The sequence below is a fragment of the Coffea arabica genome, chromosome 2c (genome assembly GCF_036785885.1).
Source record: "Coffea arabica cultivar ET-39 chromosome 2c, Coffea Arabica ET-39 HiFi, whole genome shotgun sequence".
Classification (NCBI taxonomy): Eukaryota; Viridiplantae; Streptophyta; class Magnoliopsida; order Gentianales; family Rubiaceae; genus Coffea; species Coffea arabica.
The window spans coordinates 71,437,305-71,454,864 of NC_092312.1; the positions used below are offsets into that span (position 1 = coordinate 71,437,305).

A 17,560-nucleotide genomic window follows, 5' to 3' on the forward strand; every position below is an offset into this window, starting at 1 on the left:
AGGACACTTCAGGTCGGTATGCTGAGAGACCCAAGCTGTCATTCTGCTATCCACAAGGCAGGAAGAAGAAAAGGAGAACCCAACGCATGGTTCAACAAACAAAGAGAAATGGTGAGGCAATTTTGTGATTGTGGAAAGCAAACATTGATGATGACATCATGGACTGCCATGAACCCAGGAAGAAGGTTTTGTCGATGTGCCAAGTACAGAGTAAGGGAAATTAGGGTTTTGTGTTTATACTTGTTTTTTATTTTGGGTTTGTATGAATTGCAGCCACCTAATCTTGTCTGCAAACATAATGTTCTTGTCAAACTAGGAACAAGGAGGCTGCATATACTGGGATTGGGTTGATCCTGAGATGTGTCAAAGGTCAAAAGAAATAATACCTGGATTGCTAAGGTCGATGAACAAGATGGAAGCTGAGTTGGATAGGTTGAAAGAAAATTCAAGGTGCCAACAATCGAAAGTGAGAAAGCTAAGGATGTACTTGATTATCCACTGGGTTGCCATTGTCATGTGGTTGTTTTTGTTCAAATCTGGGGGAGAAGGTCCAAAATGAGTTGTAGAAGAAGCGATCGCTTATGCCGGACTGCCCGTTTTGTTTGCTCAAATATGGGACCACCTTTGTCTGTCATTGCTAAGTAGTGGACCTTTTGAGTGGTGCAGGAAGGAAATTCTTGCTTTTGCTGACTATGTAATTAGCAGCACTTTCTCTAAAAGTGCTGGTTTTAAATGTATTGTATCAAATTTAGGGATATAGTGGACCTGCTATGTCCCATAATTGTGAACGTTGGACCTGCTATGTAATCAGAATTTGTTGTTTAGGGATTTTAGTGTCCCAATTTGTAAAGTTTATTGCAAGTAATCTATGTCACATTAACAACAGCAATCAACCAGAACATAAAATTTTCAGCAAAAACCTTTGATCATTCAACAAATCATCCAATACATAATAGCAATACCAGGAATGACAAAAATTCCACATTAACAGCCTCTGAATTTCACCCATCTGGACTAGCAAGACAAAGGCTATATGAGTTCCACAACAGAGGCTACCAAAAACAGAGGCTAACAAAAATTTCATATTAACAAAAAAAATCCTTAGTTCCAATGGACTATATGAGTTGAACAAAAGTTCGCCACATCTGGACTAGCAAAACAGAGGCTTTTACTGCCCAATTTGACTGTATCTGCAAAATAAAAAAGGCTATATGCCTGTACAATTCTTGAGTTGGTTTGTCCAGCATCAGTCAGTTCATGCTTGAAGGCTATTTGGCCTATTGCTGCAATTTTCCCAACTTAACAGATTGGTTTCCATCCCCATGGAGCTGCACATTTTCAATTCCAAGTGACTCCTTCGCATGTCCCGCAGCTGTCTGTAATGTAGACAGCTTAACACACAAATTGCCTTGCCATGTGAATTGTGCTGGCTTAAGTCCACTGCTGGAATGAGAGGCTGTCCCCAAGTCCACGTATGAGTGTGGTGCTCTCATCGTTACTCCGTGGCTGTGGGAATAAAGTTTGCGACCATCAGCTTTGGAGCTTAACTGCAAACAAGCACATAACATGAATCAATAAGACATGACACCCATAAATAAAGACCTGATGTATGGAGACCACTTACATGAGTTGTTGTAGGACTCTTTTTCACATGCTCAGAACTATTTTGAGCATGATTATATGGGTTTTCCAGATCATCAGACCGTATTTTTACAGTTTTGAATCCCAAGTCTCCAGTCATGTCCAGTGAGCTTCTAAAGGTCCATTGCCTCAACTTACAATTATTCTTTGAGTGACCATGCTTACGACAAAATGAGCATTTTCTTCCTTTTTTTGTCACTGGTTCTTGTGCCCATTGTTTTGGCTGATTGGCATCCAAATTTTGAGATGGACCTGTGTGACTCTGTTGCATACTTACTCCAAGTATGTCAACGGTCACATCACTTGGACAAGCCTCGTTAGTACTTGGCTGCATAGATGGACCTGTATCTCCCATATCACTGTTCTCCTTTGCTGAACTTGTAGTTGTCCCCTTAGTGGTTTGCTTATTTTTATCCGGACATCCTCTTTTGTTATGTCCGTATTTTTTGCAGCGGCTGCAGCTCATCATGGTTCCAACCTTGCTAACCTTGTGAGGTTTAGTTGGATTGACACAGCTGTCCCGTCTGTCTTCTTCTGAAGCCTTTTTTCTCATTTTCTTTGGCCTTCCAGCAAATCTTCTATAAGTCGGAGGCTTCATTGCTGGAAGGTCTATGTGCTCCCACAAATTAGGACCATTGATTGGATTAAGTACAGGTTCATAACTTTGTAGATATGTGATCTTCAAGTAGGTGTTGGAAACATGCTTCTCTAGTGCTTCATGTCTCCTGTTGATGGCAGCTACAGCATGGCCACATGGTATTCCCCTTAATTGCCACTTTCTACATGAACAGGTTTTGGCAGCCATGTCAACAATATACTGGTCCCCAAATGGACAGCTTATCTGATACTTCATTGTCCCAACATATGACGCTATGCACATACACTGCTCTTGCTTAGCCTTTTCCAATATCTCAAATATTGCTGGACAAAGAAGACCTGAATACAAAATGAAAACAATAAATTGGTCATAAATTTCTCAAAGAAGTTATGAACTGACCTTAATACTAGTAAATAAATAAAATGTTTCTTAACCTTCGTGCTTGGACATTGCTTCCCTGTTCCTCTCCATCCTCTTCAGCAGGTACAAATAAATGGTCTGCAGCATGGATATGATTGGTAGTGACCTGGCCTTTAAAATTACTGCATTAAAGGACTCACACATATTATTCACCAAAATATCACAATCCAATCCACATCTAAAATGGGCTCTACACCAAGTTTTGGGATCTTTTTCATCAAGCCAAGAATGCGCAGCTGCAGATTCTTGCCCCAACTGTTCCATTTCGACTTTCCAGTGGGTAACATAAGAAGCTTTTGCGCATTTCCAAAGTCTTTCTTTTAAGGCCAGGCCTCTATGAATCTGTTTGAAATTGGTGTATAGATGTTGCACACAACACCTGTGCTCAGCTTGTGGCATTTTGTCTCTAACTGCCTGAACTAGTCCCTGTACACGTTTGAATACAACTTGGCTTAAATAAAAAGTTATACCTAAGTTATTAAATAAAAAGTTGCTGTATAAATAAGTGCTAATACAATTTATCATACCTTTTGCTTGTCAGTCATGACACACCAATTACTGGAATCTGAAATTTCCAAATCTTGTACAAGCAATCCCAAAAACCAGCTCCAATTGTCATAATTTTCCACTCTAACAACTGACAAAGCTAGTGGAAACATTTTATTATCCCTATCCATACCCACGGCTGTAAGTAGTTGTCCACCATATGTATCCTTTAAGAAGCATCCATCCAACCCAATCCAATGCCTACAGCCCTTTAGAAATCCTCTCTTCAATGGCTCTAAGCACATGTAAAGCCTTTTGAATCTGACAATCCCATCCTCGTCCTCATCCGTCTCAACGAACACTGTCGATCCAGGATTTGCTCTCCTCAATTCACCACAGAAGTCCTCTAACAATGCATACTGTTTTTCATGACTGCCTTCAATTATGTCTCTTACTTTTTTCATTGTCCTATAGCCTTGTTTAAGACTGAAATCTACATTTAATTCTTCAGTCACCCTAGTCATGAGCTCCTGGACTGTCATGGATGGTGTTTTTCTCACCTCATCTACAAACAACCTGGTAGCTAGTTTTGATGTCATGTTTCTATTATGGAAGACACGTCCACAGGTGTGCTCCTTGCTAAGTGTCTTGATCTGGAAAGTGTTTTCACCTTGCATTTTTGAGCCAAAAATTTGCCATTCACAGCCTCTGCATTTCACCCGTACCCTATATGTGTCATTTTTTATGAATTGGAAAAATCCCTTCTCTCCATAATAGCCTGGATTCTAACAGCCAACCTAAAAATAACAACTGATGAAAACCTCTGGCCTACCTTAAATCTTGGACTTCTCATTTCAGTTTTCTCATTAAAAACTGAAAATTTAGGCTTCTTATTTCTCTTACGACCATCTTCATTTTCGGATTCACTCTCACTCTTCAACTCTCTAGAACAATCTGTTTCATATTCTGACTGCATATCCTCCACATTAACCATGTCAGGCTCATCACAAACATTTACTTCGTCAACAGCTTCTCCTTCCCTACCTGCTCTCTTCTTTCTTGTGTCTTTGCTGGTAGAAGGTCCAACTTCAGGAGCTCCTTTATGCACACCAAATTGTTGTCCAATCTTCAAGGCTTCATCAAATAAAACATCATCCTCAACTTGCCCCGTATAATCTGGTTAATCGAACTTGTCATCAGCCTGCATATCATCATTAGCCTGCACATTATTATCAGCCTGCACATCAGTCTCATCAGCTTGGATATCATTATCAGTTGCCATTTGTGATTCTTCCCCTGCATTATCTCTCTTGTTGTCCTTTTCTTGTTGCAAATTAGGACTTTTGGAATCAAAATTCTCATGACTGTTTGTAGCAACTTCATTACTGTTGTCATCAGCCACATTTTTCCTTCTGTTGTCCATATCATTGAAGTCAACTTCTTCCAGTATTGCTATGTCACTGTCCATTTCAGATGTTTCTTTATCTTTTGTATCCTGCTTAGCAGAAGTGTTGTGGCCTTCAGGCATGTCTACATACTCTGTTTTTTGAGTTTGAAACCTCACTGGATTATCATCAGTGCCAACTTGTAGATAAACCTCTGCCACTCTATTCAGTGGCAATGTGTTTACTAGAAGATCACAATCCCAATCACACATGCAAAAATATAGTCCAGTCTCAAGCGGCATACCAGGAATCCTACCATACCACTCAAAACGAGCATCTTTCAGGTATCCTAGTCTTACTGCACATTCATCAAGCACTTGTAGTGACCATTTTTCAGCATTACAGTTATCTATATAGTCTACCCTTCCTCCCACGTATTCTTTGCTGGGAGAGCTTCTGAACTCACCCTGATGGTGTATCGCCAAGGAAAATGAGTCGGGCAAAATATCATTTGGACCACACTCTGGTTAAATAAAAAAATAAATCTTTAATAATTAACCCATTAATTATTAACAACATTTTTAGCATTTGGGACCACAATGTCTTCAACAGAAGGAACATTAGGGTTCCCACAACACTCACTTTTCAGTAAAATATGCAGACCCACTAACAGTACCATAAAAAATATATAATGCCTTGGACATGCATTCCACAACCATCCAAAACCCTAACTTTTCAACAATCATTATGGCTTTAAAACTTTTTTCTACTGCTACCGTAAATTCTTACCCAAATTCCAATTATTAAATTCAATTAAAGTACACAAAAAGCTCTAAAATATTTTTCTCATACCAGTACTTGTCTTCTCTTTTGCTTTCCATTGTTTCGCTGCGGACGCGGACGCGTATATTTATATAAAAATTATAAATTATAAATTATAATTTATACATTTATATAATATTCATTTATAATTTATACATTTATAATAATATACATTTATACATTTATAAATATATTTATATTATGTATTATATATAATATAATACATTTATATATATTTATATAAGTATATAAATATATTTATTTATAAATATTTATAAATGTATTATAAATGCATAAATATATATAAATATAAAAATTATGAATTATAAATTATAAAAATACTCAAAAATATGTTTTAAAAATACCTCTAAAAATAATCCAAAAAACATCTACTACAAAAGTTTTTCATATAGTTTTTGAAAAACAACCCCAAAAATAACTAATCCAAACGGACTTGTATTTTAAAAATGAAATGCTACAGTGCTGTTTTTGAAAAATAACCCCAAAAACAGCTAATCCAAACGGAGTGAATTTTCTCAAATTCATACCGGTGCTTAGTGCACTCGTCTCGTCCAATGGTGTACATTTATAATAATATATACTTATACATTTATAAATATATTTATATTATGTATTATATATAATATAATAAATTTATATATTTATATATAAATATATAATTATATTTATTTATAAATATTTATAAATGCATAAATGTATATTTATATAAAAATATAAAAATTATAAATTATAAATTATACATTTATATAATATTCATTTATAATTTATACATTTATAAATATATTTATATTATGTATTAATATATTTATTTATAAATGTATTATAAATGCATAAATGTATATAAATATAAAAATATAAAAATTATAAATTATAAAAATACTCAAAAATATGTTTTAAAAATACCTCTAAAAATAATCCAAAAAACATCTATAGCAAAAGTTTTTCATATAGTTTTTGAAAAACAACCCCAAAAACAACTAATCCAAACGGACTTGTATTTCAAAAATGAAATGCTACAGTGCTGTTTTTGAAAAATAACCCCAAAAACAGCTAATCCAAACTGAGTGATTTTCTCAAATTCATACCGATGCTTAGTGCACTCGTTTTGTCCAATGGTGATTCAGTCTCCATCGACTTTTCTATAGGCCTAATTAGGCCTCCCCTAGATTAGGTTAAAATAGGAATAGAGTAGATAAATGACGAATTAAAAAAAAAAAACAATAGCAAGAGTATAGTGTTTAGGCTTAAAAAAATTAGGATAGGATATTAAAACATATTGGAAATGTGAGGATGAAAAATGAGGGGAAGTTGAAAGTGGTGGGGAAAGAAAGGGGAGTATGGTAATTAGTAATTAATATCTTGTTTTGGAACGGGAGAGGTTCCAGAGCAAAGGGAGGCAGCACTTTTTTTTTTTCAGCAATGATATATTTGTATAACCTACTCTATTCTAATATAAGGGGGGGCCTAAGGAGACTGTTGTAGAGACTAGTGGGTATACAGACCCAACTAGATCAAGGGAGTGCTATGACATAACTCTTATATATTTTTTCGCTGCTGGTGAGGACTTAAGTCTCTCCCTGGTGGCCACTAAGCCATTGGCCCAGTGGTCAAAGGGAGGCAGTACTAGCTTGGTGGATATGACATGGATGGACATATAAATTGTGGGGTAGAATCTTTAATGAGCAATAAGATTAATTATATTTAAATCTCTTGAGGTTTAATCAATTTACTAAATAAATCGTGTGGTTTGACCAAATAACAATCACCTCTCTGTGATCGCTGACATCCAAACTCAGCTAACATATGTAGCAAAATCACAAAAATGCCCCATGCAGAAAATTACAGTTACTTCCCTAAAGGTTTGTATAAATTACAAAAAAGACCTTATAGTTTGACCAAAATGCAATTTAACTTTTTGAATAACCAACTATATATAAGAAGTATCTTAAGTAATCAAAAAAAAAAAAAGAACAAAACGAATATAAAAAAACATAATCCTACGCTAGCTACTAGGAAATGAAAAGGAAATAAAACAAAAAAAATTAGAACCTTCTTCCTCTTTTCTCTTTTTTTGGATATATCTCATTTCATCCGGATATATCTCATTCATCCACCACCACACTTCCTCAATCCACTTTTTTCATACAATAGTGATTCATTACGCTTAGATTTATAGTTTGGTCTGGGATAATAAAATTTAACTAGATTGATATGATTTGTTATTTGCAATAATTTATTAACTTGTTTATTCTTATACTTCTAATTTGCAAGTAATTTTCTTTGCACAGAAACCTCAAAATTTATGAGGGTTTTAGTTATGCTACTTGTAACTTATAGAGAGACCAAAGATTGGTAAAAAAAAAAAAAAAGAATTAATAATCAATGCAAATTTAGAGAGTTTTACTATAAAAATTCTATTGCAATTGATTTACATGGCTAGTGGAAAATGTTCATTTTTGATAAATTTTTGGACATTTGATGCATTGGACTTATTTGAATAAACTATAGAGTTTATTTTGTCCATTGGACAAACTCTAGGTGACGTAAACTTAGTATTGAACAAACATTAGGGGAATAAATGTAATTTGGATAGGCCTCTGGAGAGGTAAATGTAATCAACTCGAAAGGAGATTTCAAAACTTTATAGAGTGAAGGGAGACTTCAAAGCCCTTTAAACAGTTCCTTTAAACTCCTTCTCCTTATAGAATATGCTAGATGAAATTATAAGAATGCTATCGTTGCGAAAAAAAAAAGAAAAAGATAGAAAGGAAAGGACTTGACCTTATGGTCACCTAGCTTCTCTCTTTTTATTAGTGATTAATAGTTTAACCATGATATTGATAAAGACAACCGTTAGGGTCCGCCAATAGTCAAGAGAAAACTCTCAAAAATTTTTTGGTTACTAAATTCAAGATTCGAATCCTGTCTGTGATAGATTGAGAATGAGAAGGGTGTGGGGATGGGCGGAGGAGGGGTGGAAAGGTTTTTTTTTTTTTTTTTTTTAATATTTTTTAAGATGTTCATAAAAATGTTGATTGAAATGCATAGATTGGACCATGAGTAATAAATTATCATCTTCGCAAGGAGGACATTAAGTGGTCCAAGTCAACTAATTGGCCCAACTTACACAGAAAGAAACTGTAAACGTTTAATTGCTATTGGTTTTTCTATCAACATCACATGGCCATAATTCGGCATCCATATAGCTATAATACGACATACACATAAATAACAACAGGGAATGATAAAACTACTTTTAAAAGAATAGAAGGTGTCAATTGTCAAGCTCAGAACTATCTAAACCTGGACCATAGACATTTGAAAGAAGGATGTGTTGCATTGCATTATTTCCGTCCGTGTATCTAACAGTAACTCAGAAACAAAAGAAGCATAAAAAATAGCTTTGCCCAAAAAAAAAAAAAAAAAAAAGAATCTTCGAACATAAAAAACAGCATAATCTCCCCAACAACTGATACGATTATATAATTCCTTTCTTGGGGTCAAATGGAGGGCCAAGGCTCGGAAACTCAGGTATGTTACTTGCAAACAAACATTTGGCTAAGAGGACAGAAACTGAATTTGAAGGCCTCACCCTATAGATAGATCCATCTATATGCATGAGCTCTTGTCGAAAATAGACCCAAAGCAAACAAGAAGCTTTTGATTGCAGAATCAAAGTTGAGTTCAAAGTCAGGCTGCTTATTTTTTTTTTCTTGTTGGATTTATTGTTACATTTACACAATAATTTAGACAGAAATGGCAAAGGGATGTGATCATTTTTTCAGAAAATAAATTTGAACCTTTGATGTTCGTTAATTTTCTATTTTCATAGTTATCCTGTTAAGATAGTTTTGGTAGCAACAGGAAAAACAGAAAAAAGTTCTACTACTGGAACTTTGAGGAGGATATAAGAAAGTGCTAATTCTTGGCAAATTTAATCCAACAACTGATATTTGAATGCTAACTCTCAACATAAAATTGTAAACTTGAGTGTAGCATTAATCCTAGAGATGGTAAATAAATTTATCAACTTTATAGTTTGGTTTAAGCACAAGAATTGATGTTTTCTGCATCTTCACATTGCGCAAGAGAAGGACTAAATCAACAAAAGATTAGTCATTAAAGGAACAAAAGTTTTCAGGGAAGAATTTATCGCAGATACTATTTCAGATATATATCCACAGCCCTCAAAAGGCGACTTCATATACTCGAAGAGCTGCAGTCATTTGGCTCAAATCCTGCCTTTTTGAAGACAGATGAGAAAATAATGGAAATCATGAAACATAAAATTTATAGTTCGTACTAAATAAGAACAAATAAAAGTTTTCTCCAACTAATAAGAACAAATACCAAATTCCTTCCCTCTAGCCTTGCTAGAAAATCGATTACTGGAGCAACTAAATCCACAACCACATCCAGGGCATTCCTCAAAATTATCAATTGAAAACTCACCCGATGCAATTCCAATAGAAAATTCAAGCACACCACCATTGCGATAAACTTCAATAATATCAAACCACAAAAATAACCACTTCACTTTTATGCCTTGCAAGCTAGAAAGTATGCCTTGAGATATGTAGCCTTTGATGGTTGGTTGGTAGCTCAACTTGTACGAACCTTCAATAGAAAAACTACAACTACCATTCAAATATGCTGAGAACTTGCCCGTGGACTCCTCTAAATCGTACCCCGTGACTCCTTTTGGTAGTATCCCCATCGGAAAGTTGTACCTCTCAAGGATTTCATATGCCGTTGGCTCGTCTCCCATGGATTTTGTAAGAAATAAAGGGAGGATCGCAAGCAGGAAGAAGGTTGCTTTTATTAATGAGATGTTTCTTGCATGGAATGGTTTACCCATCTCTTTTCTAGTATGTGATGGCGTGATTTTACTGAAAATACTGACCTTATAATTTATGTGTTGATCTTCCTCTTCTTCTTCTTTGGTTCTTCTTCTTCTTCTTCCTCCTCGTCTCTATGTGAAAACTATAGCCTGTTTTGTGTTTTGCTCTATTACTCTGAATTGGACGAATGGTAGTTGAAGTAGGCATGCCAGTTTGAAATTTTATTTTTCTTTTTGGTGTCATTTTTTTTGCAATCATTGTTATTGTTATTAGAATTCTACTAGCATCATGGACATAAGTTTGTTAATCATTATTTTGTATTGTTTAGCATTTTAAATATTCATGAAAACATCCAAAAATCCCGGGTGAAAATAACTAAAATATAGGGTTAAATGGATAGAATAACAACATATTTTAAAAATTAGCAACTACTCCATAACTCTGAAAGTTGCAACATCTATGAATTTCTATTTTCCTTGTTATTATTAGTAGTATTATAATTTTCACTTCATGCAATTGATATTTGATACTTCACTTTCTTTGTGTTACGTAGCTGATAAATTTATGAAAAGGATAGGGTAACAGCAACAGGACTGGAGTCTCAATATTGTTGCTTTCACTATCTTTATTACTTTTAGTAATAAACTTGCATATGATGTGTGAATTTATGACAAGGAAAAACATTAATTTAGCCTTTTCTTTTAAAACAAAATAAGGAAGTTAAGATGGATCAGTGTGCATATATTTATGATGGATTCTTTTGGAAAAAATTTCGTTGACTAGCCAAAGAAAAATAAAAAAAAATTCCTAATTTAACTAAAAATAAGCCCTTTAAACCTTATGTAAGCCCTTTAATTTTGATCAATTTAACTAAAAGTAAGAGCATGTTTGAATTCCCAAACTTTACACCTTATCTAGCTCATAAAACAAACAACTCTCAAAATCAATTTTCTGTCAAGAGAATATTTGTAGATTTGGGGGGAAAAAACAACAATCGAGCACTTTTATCAAACATATAATAAGAGAATCTACATTAAACCAAAAAAAAAAAAAAGATACAGGATGTTGGTAGGATAAAAGTAGAGATGTTAGTGAGCCGAGCTACTCGCGAGTAGCTCGCGAGTAGCTCGGTCACTCGAACTCGGTCAATCCGAGTTCGAGTCGAGTTTCGAGTAGCTCGACTCCACATCGAGTCGAGTTTCGAGTCGCATTTTTCGGGCTCGTGGCTCGTCGATTAGCTCGACGAGCCGCGTTAAATATTTATAATTTAAATAATATATATTTATTATAATTATAAAATGACCATTATGGATATAGGTTTTATAGAATTTACAATATACCATTCTTTATAATAAAATCCTATAATGACAAAAAAGTAATAACATAATTATAAAAAACACTAAAAAGAAAAAATGTCTACAAAAAAAAGGAAGAAATGACTTTCTTCCTTCTCTGTGCGACTTTCTTCTCCGTTCGAAGAAAGCCTAGCAAAAAAATTCACTTTACCAGCCGGCAGCCACTGACTCTGACTGATTTAGATCTACACCCTCACTCCGTTCGTCGCCGACGCCGTTGCTCGCCGCATCTGTGAGACTCCATCGCCATCGCCATCGCCATCGCCTTAACAAGTCCCAAGTCCCAAGTCCCAAATCGAAGCTGCTCTCTGCCTCTCCGGCCTCCGCCAGTCCGCCGCGCTCTACGTCTCCTGTCGGCTGTGTCCTGCCGTGCTGGTTCATCGCTGCCGAGTGTCGAAGACGAAGCACCAAGATCTCACTAGTTCATCGCTGGTTCATCACTGCTCATCTCTGGCTCACTTAGGTAAGTGCTCCTCTGTTTTTGGCTCTGTGTCTCTGGCATTAAAATGGGCCAAGATCGACTAGGAAACTTGTTATCCTGAATTGATAAGGGGGCGAAATCTCTCAGAGACCCAGAGATTTCAATCCATCTGCCATTATCCTATTACTCTCGGCCAAAAAAAATAAAAAAATAAAAAAAAGAACCGACGGGAAACAGAGGAGGAGCAGCCGCCACTGCTGGGTCGTCGGAGTTTGCCCATACCGCCACGGTTATCCAATTCTTCATTTAAAACGCCCCGTGAGCTATTCTTTGCTTTCCAACTTGAATTTCAATTTGATATTTTCTGGAACCATCTTTTGCTAGTTTCTTCTTGAATTTTTTTAATCTGGAGTTATTTACAATTTTCATGGCTGAGTATACTCTTTGGCCTTTGTTGGACCGAAATCGTATTTTGATTACAAGTTTTGGGTCTTTCTTTCGTTGGAATTTGATGGGATCTTTAGAATTTTCGTATGCCCTTCTACTGTTTGAAGAAATGCCTAAACGAGAACTTGAAATAAAGAGACAAATCTCTTGTATCTGTGCTCGTGGGGAGCAGCTCCTATCAGTCCAACGCTGATAGGAGCCCGTGAGTTCGGCGGAAATCCATCAAAGACCCAGAGATTTGCTAGTAATAGTATACGTCATATGAGGCATCTGCGGATTTCTAAGTACTTCAATTCTGTGGGCGCTCAAGAAGCGCCAAATACCTGATGCAGATTTAGGAATCGTGCAATATTTATGTAAATAATTTTAATTTGTGCTCTTAAAAAAATCAGACTTGGGATAATGGTGTGCAAAAATATAGCTAAGACTGACTTCAAAATCCTTTGTGTTATGATTTGACCAACTAGGTGTGATGAATTTGCCCAAATTCGGATTTGAGCAACCTCACATGCTTGTTTGAGATAATTGTTTGTCTCTCAATTTGGTGGCTCAGCTCATGTTTTGCTGAGTTTTGAAATTTTGTGGGGAATTTTGGTTAGTTTGGGTACTTTTGCAGCACACTTAGGAACTATGATTCGAGGAATTAGAATCATCCATATTTTCTGCTCTTGTGGGCACCTACCGTTTGGTGGGTAATTGCTGAATTTGAAAGTTTCATGTCAAGCAATCCAGCAAGTGGGAATTTCCCTTTTTTCTTCTCTATTCTTCTTTGTGGTGAATCTGATTTTTAGGGGTGTTAAAGATGCTAACTGTGGGAGGTAGAATGTGGATACTTTTGGTTGTATTTGTATTGATGAATCATGGATTTTATGCCTCATTTACTCCAGCTGATAGCTACTTGCTTGCCTTTGAATCTTCCCAAAACGTCACCTTTGATCTGGTTTTTTGGTCAAATCGAGTCAAAAAGCTTGATAAGACTCGACTTGATAAGGCTCGATTAAAGATCGAGCCTTATCGAGTCGAGTCTCGAGCCTAAATGAAATTCTTCGAGTCGATCTTCGGGCTCGATCGAGCTCGAGTCGAGCTCGAGCTTCTGTGTGTATGAGTCGAGTCGAGCTCGAGTATAGCGATACTCGAGCTCGACTTGACTCGATTACATCCCTAGATAAAAGTACACTTTCTTGGCAAGTCTTATTTTGATTATTTGCAGAATTTGACACATGCATAATGTTGTCCTTGTTTTCCTCGTACTTAACTGGTGCCCATTCATTCAGCACTACTACTACCAAACCATTAGGTTTTATTATTCCATTTTAGTGCTAGTCTGAGTACTCATTTAAAAAAAAATGGAAAGATTAATTCAGAATATTTTGACAACAATACTTTTTGAGGACTCAAGACCATTTTTTTTTTCTTTTTCTTTTTTCTCTACGAGGAGTTGAGGTATGGTGCTTTCCACATATAATATTGATAGCTCCAAAAGCAGACTCCATCGCCGCACTCTTTTTTTTGGTTTATTGTTATCATTTATACGTATTCCTATTTTTACTCTAATCTATACTAAAAGGGTGATTCAGCAGGGTCACGAGAAGTCAATTAGGATTGAATCATCATAAGATCGTACGAATGCAAGAGACGCTCACATGGATCTAAGAAAAATCACATTAAGTAGCAATTTTTTATGGAATATAAGATTTGAACTTTTGATCTCCCACCTCACGAAGACATGTATTGGCCACCACAAGATCCTTTCGGACCAAATTAATTCGCCTAATTCACAAGGCACTAAAGCGCTTCCCTTTTTTTCCCCCCCCTAATTGAACTTCAACACTCATAGAGACCGGACCGTGGTTTAATTCCAACATATACGGGAACAAAGAATACTCAGAAAAAAAAAGAAAGATTTCCAATACATCTAATATAACCAACTATTACAACCCATATACTGGAATATATAACTCAAGGGACAAATTTAATTAGTCTCCATGAACTTTTATTTGAGACTCCCAAACAGCAACACTTGATGAGGGCCAAAACATATTTACTTCACAAGTAATATTTGATGGGCAAATGTTGTTCTCACTTCTCATCTCAGAGGATAAAGACATAAATGGAGATCACATACGAATTTTACTGCATCTGTTACCTGGAAACGATGTTGATAGGCTGATCATCTTTGTTTCAAATTCGTAGGTAATTGCTTGCCGTGTTACAAATGAATTGTCTTTGTTCAGATTTAAGGGGTCGATCAAACTCAACCTATGGAACCCTCATGGGGCATGCCAATCTGACAAGACGTGGCATTATCATATTTGGTATATCTGAACTCGATAAGCTTGAAATTTTAAGGATCTAGAATTAGATATCCAATAAATTTCATCATTGAATGTGTGTTGGTTTCAAGGGCTTTACTTATAAACGTGGTACTTTTATTGGGGGACTAATTTAGAATCATGAGGTGGTTATATTGTTATTTCTCATTTCTTATTGATCAAAATGGCAATTAATTCTAGGATCTTTGGTTAATTTGTTATTTCTCTTTTTATCGTGAAGGAGGGCAAATTACCATTTTAATCTTCTTTGGTTCCATTTTTAGTTCGTTCAATATATATATACACACACATATATATATATATATATATATATATATATATATATATATATATATATATATATATATGTATGCATGCATGCATGCATGCATGTATGTATATATGTGTATGTATACACACATATGTACATACATACATATGTGTGTACATATATATATGTATATGCTTATATTTTATATATAAATATGCTTATCATAAAATAGATCAATACCCGCCTCCCAAGCAATAAATCTCAGAGGTCTTAATTTTAACTATTTTTGAACAATGAAAAACACATCATTTGTAAGTGAATTACAATTGTATACATATATGTTCTACATTTGTATGTTAAAAGGATAAGAAAAGATATTATGTGTCGAAAGAGAGGGGACATACAAACAACATAGACTTTAAAAATTAATTAATTTTAGGAGTTACGCGAATCTCTTGGGCTGTCAAGAGTATATCACATCGCAAAAAGGGTAAAAGAGAAACCATACGAGGTATCAGTGTTAGTATTGATACGCAACTTCAGTGGTACAAAACCCTATTAAAGCTCAATGAAGCAAAACTGAAGCTATACAAAACTGTGCAGGGCTGAAATATGTACTAGCTTGGAAAAAAATGGATAAGGAAATCCCTAACTCGACTCGAGAACAAGTGAAGCTATGCATTCTCATGGGAGTGAAAGCTTTCCTGTACCAGGCACTAATATATTTTAAACGATCAAGAAATTATTCCAAATTCAGAACAGAAGCGCGTTTCTTTGCCCAAAATGGCCTGGACCAATAGGGAAATCCCAATTCATTGGGCCTTTCAATACAGTCAAATAGAAAGGCCCAAGGGCGCCATATTCTAGGAGCCCAAACTATGTAATTGAATAAATGCTCCTCTATCTGCTGCGGGTCAAGGGCTCCTTCCCCCTCCCCCTCTTCAAACTCCGATTCATATTTTTCATAGAGAAATCTCTGATCAAGGATAGAATTAGGAAACTGGATTTATTATCATAAACTAGATTTTCTAACAAAATCGATTGGTTTAAACTATGATCATGAGCAAGTGCATAAATATACTCCTGAAAGATAAGTGGATATAGAAAGCCATGCTGTTGAGATCTATTAAGATAAGTAAGCCTCCCCAGACCATACAAGTGCGCGCCGAGCCCACGCGAAGGGTTTGCTTAAGATTTGCCAGATTCCACCAAGTACACAAATCGAACCTAATCATACATGTCCGCCGATTATATCTTCTAAATAATCCACACTAACAATCCAACCCCTCCCCTCCAAAAGGGGATTTTAGTAAATAACCAAAAATGATACCTGGGCTAAGGGTCAAATTGTGCTCCCTGTCTACCTTCTTCCAGCCAGAAATTATCCCACGAACATCCTTGAGAATCTGTTGGATAACCTCCTATACATTTCTGCAGCACCACAAATGATAATAAACAATTGCTGCTGCAAAAATCAGCCAGCAAAAAGAGTTTTGGGATGCATGCTGGATCATCCACTGGATTCCTCTATATATCCCAATCAACTGCATGTCTGAAAGCCACGGCAAACTTGGTACGCCGACCACCCATTTGTAATAAGCGACTGGTCAGATATAGAATTATTATCAAGGGCATAGAAACATATTTCTATGAAACCAGATTGATGCATATTTATAAAAATAATTGTCGACTATTGTTTACACTAATATAAAATAGAATGAATTTGTCTACTATCCAACGTTCGTAGGAAACTAATCAAAAGAGTATTTTGATTTATCTTCCTTGGCTAACTATGAGATTAACTGCCCAATGTACCTTCTAATTAAATTAAGAAGGCTGAGCAAAATTTCTTCTCAATTTTTCAGTCAAATTAAACGGGAATATGCGGCATTCCATCCGAGAGTGCTATGGGCAAAGAATAACAATATTTTATTAAATAGAAAAAAAATAAGTAGAATTTTAAGTGATTCATAAATGAATAATTGGGCATATTCATACCGATTTATTAAATAGATATAAATGAGTTGAATCAATTATACGCATTATTCAATTATGACTCGTTCAAACCCGTCGTCCGAATCATCCTTTTCGACACCTCTACCTATATCATTAGCTAATTATTGCGACTGAGCTTGGGCTACCAAGCAAAATGGCCTGGGGATCATATGCAGGCAAACGAGCCCAAAGACATTTTGAATTGCGTTTCATCAAGAAATTTGGTTTCGACTTTCGACTCGTTTACCAAACAGGCCCATAGCAAAACAAACCATGCATGCATGCATGCATGCAATCCTTGGCTTGGAATCGTGGCTCTGCTCAGGCAAGCCATGGTTTTTAAGGTCGGTTTTAACATCAATCCAGCAAGGTTACCGGTTCAATGGCAGTTCGACTACAGGTTTATCGGTTGTATGGGCGATTTATGTAATATAAAAAGTCAATTATTTGAATTATTAACAATAATATAATTCTTGACCTGGTAATTAAACGAGTGATTGAATGAACTGATTTTTTGAATTTTAATGATTGAACTGACAGATCAC

The 17,560-nt window shown here is 35.6% G+C and overlaps 1 protein-coding gene and 1 long non-coding RNA gene across 2 annotated transcripts; one reads left to right on the top strand and one right to left on the bottom strand.

Annotated features, from left to right (window-relative positions):
• LOC140035417 (uncharacterized) lies at positions 1–466 on the top strand. Its single transcript, XR_011839608.1, has 2 exons — positions 1–210; positions 317–466. It is a non-coding gene; the product is annotated as an uncharacterized lncRNA (long non-coding RNA).
• Positions 467–1,697: 1,231 nt separating this feature from the next.
• Positions 1,698–3,744, bottom strand: LOC113724627 (uncharacterized). The gene is made up of 4 exons (XM_027247508.1): positions 3,187–3,744; positions 2,674–3,085; positions 1,841–2,577; positions 1,698–1,754 (listed from the first exon to the last, which is right to left on the bottom strand). The coding sequence occupies exons 1-4, from the start codon at positions 3,742–3,744 to the stop codon at positions 1,698–1,700; spliced, it is 1,764 nt and encodes a 587-aa protein (XP_027103309.1).
• Positions 3,745–17,560: the final 13,816 nt, after the last annotated feature.

Excerpts from the sequence above, each read along its gene's own strand:
- LOC113724627 (XM_027247508.1), bottom strand. The coding sequence starts at position 3,744 with ATGACATCAAAACTAGCTACCAGGTTGTTTGTAGATGAGGTGAGAAAA. Across the intron at positions 3,086-3,186 it reads TCATGACTGACAAGCAAAAG|GGACTAGTTCAGGCAGTTAG; the intron begins GTATGATAAATT and ends AAACGTGTACAG. Across the intron at positions 2,578-2,673 it reads AGCAATGTCCAAGCACGAAG|GTCTTCTTTGTCCAGCAATA; the intron begins GTTAAGAAACAT and ends TTTTGTATTCAG.